General features: G+C 44.2%; 1 protein-coding gene across 1 annotated transcript in view; it reads left to right on the forward strand.

The window, feature by feature from the left end:
- Positions 1 to 1453: 1453 nt before the first annotated feature.
- The window catches only part of LOC104516440 (dedicator of cytokinesis protein 1-like), a gene marked incomplete at both ends in the record, with an annotated part of 48697 nt that continues 46087 nt past the window's right edge, over positions 1454 to 4063 (forward strand). Inside the window, 2 exon segments of the mRNA XM_010160766.1 lie at positions 1454 to 1539; positions 1726 to 1882. Of these exon segments, the coding sequence (XP_010159068.1) occupies positions 1454 to 1539; positions 1726 to 1882 (243 nt within the window).

Consider the following 4063-nt stretch of genomic DNA (forward strand, 5'->3'; position numbering starts at 1 on the left):
TGTTGTTTCCTTGTGGTTGTTCCCGGTGAAAGAAAAGTCTAATTTTGTTTATGGGCTTTGAGCACAGGCTTGCCTAAAGCTACGGAGAGTCCCTCTGCTATCAGACGCTGTTGGGGGCCCTAACAGGGGCTAATACTGTTGTCACTAAGGTAGATGTTTTGATGGATGGAAAAAAATTATAAAACCCAAGAAATTGCTGTTATCTTACTGGTATAACTGAGGAGTAGCACTGGGAAGGAAAGCTTGTCGCTCGAGCAGAGATGCGTGAGTGGATCCACAGGCTGCTGCTGAGGCGGTGGTTGTGGAAGCACGTCCTCGGTCTGGAGATATATAAAACTACAGACAGTCCCTTCTCATCTGGAGGTTATATGCAGTTAATATTAACTGCAGATGCAAAGTACCTCTCTTGACATTTACAAAACGTTAGTAGGCTTTGTTCTTGTGCAGGTGGTCCCTTGCTTCTCCTCGGAAGCGTTAGGGACTGCTTAAGCGAGTGACGGTGAAAAACCACAAAGACAACCGTTCTTTCAGTTGACTCCCCCTCTGACTCATGGGCTCCCAACCCCTTGCCACAGGCTCCCTTTCAGTCGGGCTCCTCAGCTGGGGTCTCTTGACTGTAGGTTGTGTCATGGTGTGGATGTCTATGCTTATTTAACAAACAATTAGGAATTGGGTGACTAGGCTGTTCGTTATGTAGCAGCAGACCCAGAGTGAGCCTTCCTCTGCTAACAGTTTGCGTTTCTTCCTGACCCGAGCCCTAGGGAAAATAGCAGCAAGAGGTAAAACCCTCTGGAGTCATTAAAAATCCAGTGAATTATCCACTTTGCTTTTAAAATACATTCTAATGCCCACTTGAGTTTGCGTTCTTTCGTTATTGCCCAAATAAAAATATTACTCTGAAGTTGCTTGAAAGAATTTCCTTCCCCTCTGCAGTGACTTCTAAACAGGTTTGTTAATTGGGTTGTGTCCCACTGTGAGAAGTATCTGTATGCTAGGAGGGGATGTTAGGGATGCTGGGGTGTGCATCTGGCTGAGTTATCCAGCCTTAGGTGTTACATATCCTCTCTCACAGATCTTTCCACAGTTTTGTATTTGACTTTAGTTGCTCTTGCCATTATTGCAGGGGACATTCTGTGCCTGGCCTTGTGTCTTCTTCTTCCCCGTCCTCATTCTTGTCATTAATCTCCTTATTTAGTTTTTCATAATGCAAATATTTACACTTCATTTAACAACATGACCAGTGATTTCCTCCGCAAAAAAGCCCTTGTAGGGCAGCAGATCACCGTGGATAGTCTAATACCAGAGACTGCAAACTCTTAAAGTCAGTCAAGCTTTAAAATAGTGGCTAAACATCTCACCGCGATACCCAACCAATCTGTGAACCATTGAGGCTACAGTAATAAAGTGAAATATTTGCCATCTGATTATTTACGCTTGCTTTGTTTAATTATAGTTTGAAAATGAGATCATCACGAAACTGGATCATGAAGTGGAAGGAGGCAGAGGAGATGAACAGTACAAAGTGTTATTTGACAAAATGTAAGTGTTGATCAGCGGCGAGATTTATGTCACGGTGAAGTCAGGAGAGAGAGCAATTAGACTACAATGAACTTTGTAGCCCAGAAATAATTAAAATCTGTTAATGATGCGCAATATTTAGAATTGCACCTGAGTCCAGGTTTTTTCTGTGTGCGATTAACAAGGTGAACGTAATTGGTTTTTCAGTCTCTTGGAGCACTGCAGAAAACACAAATACCTTGCTAAGAGTGGGGAAACTTTTGTGAAACTGGTGGTGCGCTTAATGGAGAGGTTGCTGGACTACAGGACCATAATGCACGACGAGAACAAGGAGAACCGCATGAGCTGTACTGTCAACGTGCTGGTAAGCAGGGATTCATGCCCGAAATGACTGCTGCGTTCTTCAGCTTGCACCGTCCACACCCCACTTGGTGTAAAGCAGGGCACGTGTTGGGATTCTCGTGACAGTTTTAAGTACTCTTCTTTTTTTTTTATCCCTTTTTTAGTGAGGTTGAATCTATAAAAACATGAGTTACTCCTTCTTTAATTGATTCTAAGGCGATGCTTAAGAAGGAGTGTTTCAGGGCCTGATCTTTGAGGTCTGTTCATTGACATTTACAGTTGGTGTTTGAACAACTTTATACAGAAAAACACTCTGACCTAGAGAACGTTTGAGTAACAGGCAGTTTACTGCCAAATCTGTCACACATTTTCCGTCTCATTTGTATTCTGCTTAGTGCTCAGCATCCGTATTCAGATTTTTTGAAGAAATTTGAGTGTTACTATTTCATTCACAGCAGAAAAAGCTCAGGATTTGTTCTTGCTGATGTGAAATTTCTTCCTAGTTCTAGGAAATCTACCGTGTAGTACAAACCTGTGTCCGTTTGGGCTAGAGGTGGAAGCAGAAGTTGTCCCCATAGCACACGCATCATGCGTTTCGGCCAGAGCATTAGAGTATGAGATTTTACTAGCACAAAATCAGTGCATATGGAAAAATGAGGTCAAAATACATTTTAGAGATGCCCAACCATACGACTAGCTAGATTTCATTTTTCCAGCAGGACTCCTTATTCAACTGTTAGCCACTAAGGATTCACAGCTTTCATCCCTGTGTGATTAACAAAGCTTTTATTTCATTTAAATATGCAGGACACAGACAGTGTTTATCGTTTGTGTGATGTGGCTGATATCATTCAGGCTGGTCTGGAAAGATCTCAGTGAATAGTTTGTAGCTTTGGTTAGCAGTTGCAAGTGATGCAGGCGTCCTCGGCTCCGGCAGGGCAGCCTTTCTGCCTAAGCTATGAACGAAACGCGGCCCAGTGCAACAGGAGAGAATATAGAGACATCAAATCAGAAATCGGAGTTTGATTCTTTTTGTTTCTTTGTTTTTCCTTTCTGTGCACAGCAGAAAGCATCCAGATGTTTAGGAAACGGGAAAAGAGGAGGAACTGGGTGCATTGCCACCGGCCGCTGATCGAGCCAGCACTGTTGGGTTGCCCTCAGGAAAGTCATAGCATCCTCCTGAGCAGAATTTGAGTGAGAAAAGCCTGCCAGTTCACACCAGGCCAGTTAGGAAGTAAAATCACGTACACCATACGCTCTAAAACATGACAACAATTTATAAAACTGGGAAAACTTTCTTAGGAAGGTGAATTTATTTTTCCTTCCCTTCATCGTAACGCTCTGAGTCTCCTCCTAGTAATTCTTGCCATACCAACGGCACACTTGGGGGTTGGTTCTGTTTTCTCTAAGTGTCTCTAACAGCATCTCCTGGTGCTGATTTTTGTCATCTGAATTTTTCAAGTATTTGCAGATGATAAATTCTGTGGGTGATTTAGTGCTGTCAAGTTAAATCACCGTGAGATATCCACACACAGCCCTGCCGCTGAAGTCTGCGGGAAACGCAGGAAAGCATCGCAGGGCAAAACTTCCCTTCGTTTTCCGTAGGTGTGATTTAACACTTGAGCTTGATTTTGAACTCCCGTTTGCCCTCCAGGGCCAATGCAGTCTTTTCATCATTCTCCAGGCACCTGAAGTGAAATCTATGCCTTTGCAAAAATCCAACCTAGGGCTGTTACTCAGCAGAATTCCACCTGAGGTCTCAAAAGAGTTCTTAATTGGGACTTTAATGATGCAGAGGCTTTCACAGGATTAAGTTTGTCTGTATTGACTATAGTTTAAGTCAGATGGTTTTGATATGCATTTAAGCTAGTGCTGATGTTGAAAAAAATAAAAACCTTCTGTGTTCCCTCAGCTGCTTGTTCCTACCCCTGACAATCCTGGCAAGAGCAAGTGTGCCAGCAAGGTAGCAGAGCAGATCTGAGGATGCATCATGCGGAAAGCTTACAATCTTCCCCAGGCACTGGAAGGGACTCTAAGGTCTCCCCGGAGCCTTCTCTTCCCCAGACGGAACACCCCCAACTCTCCTAGCCTTGTGCTGTTGGGGGCCCCAGAGCTGGATGGAGAACTACAGGCAGGGGGTCTCCCCAGAGCAGAGCACAGGGGCAGAATCCCCTCCCCCGCCCTCCTGGCCCCCCTTCTCGTG

Source organism: Eurypyga helias, unplaced genomic scaffold (genome assembly GCF_000690775.1).
Source record: "Eurypyga helias isolate BGI_N326 unplaced genomic scaffold, ASM69077v1 scaffold20611, whole genome shotgun sequence".
In the NCBI taxonomy this organism is placed as follows: domain Eukaryota; kingdom Metazoa; phylum Chordata; class Aves; order Eurypygiformes; family Eurypygidae; genus Eurypyga; species Eurypyga helias.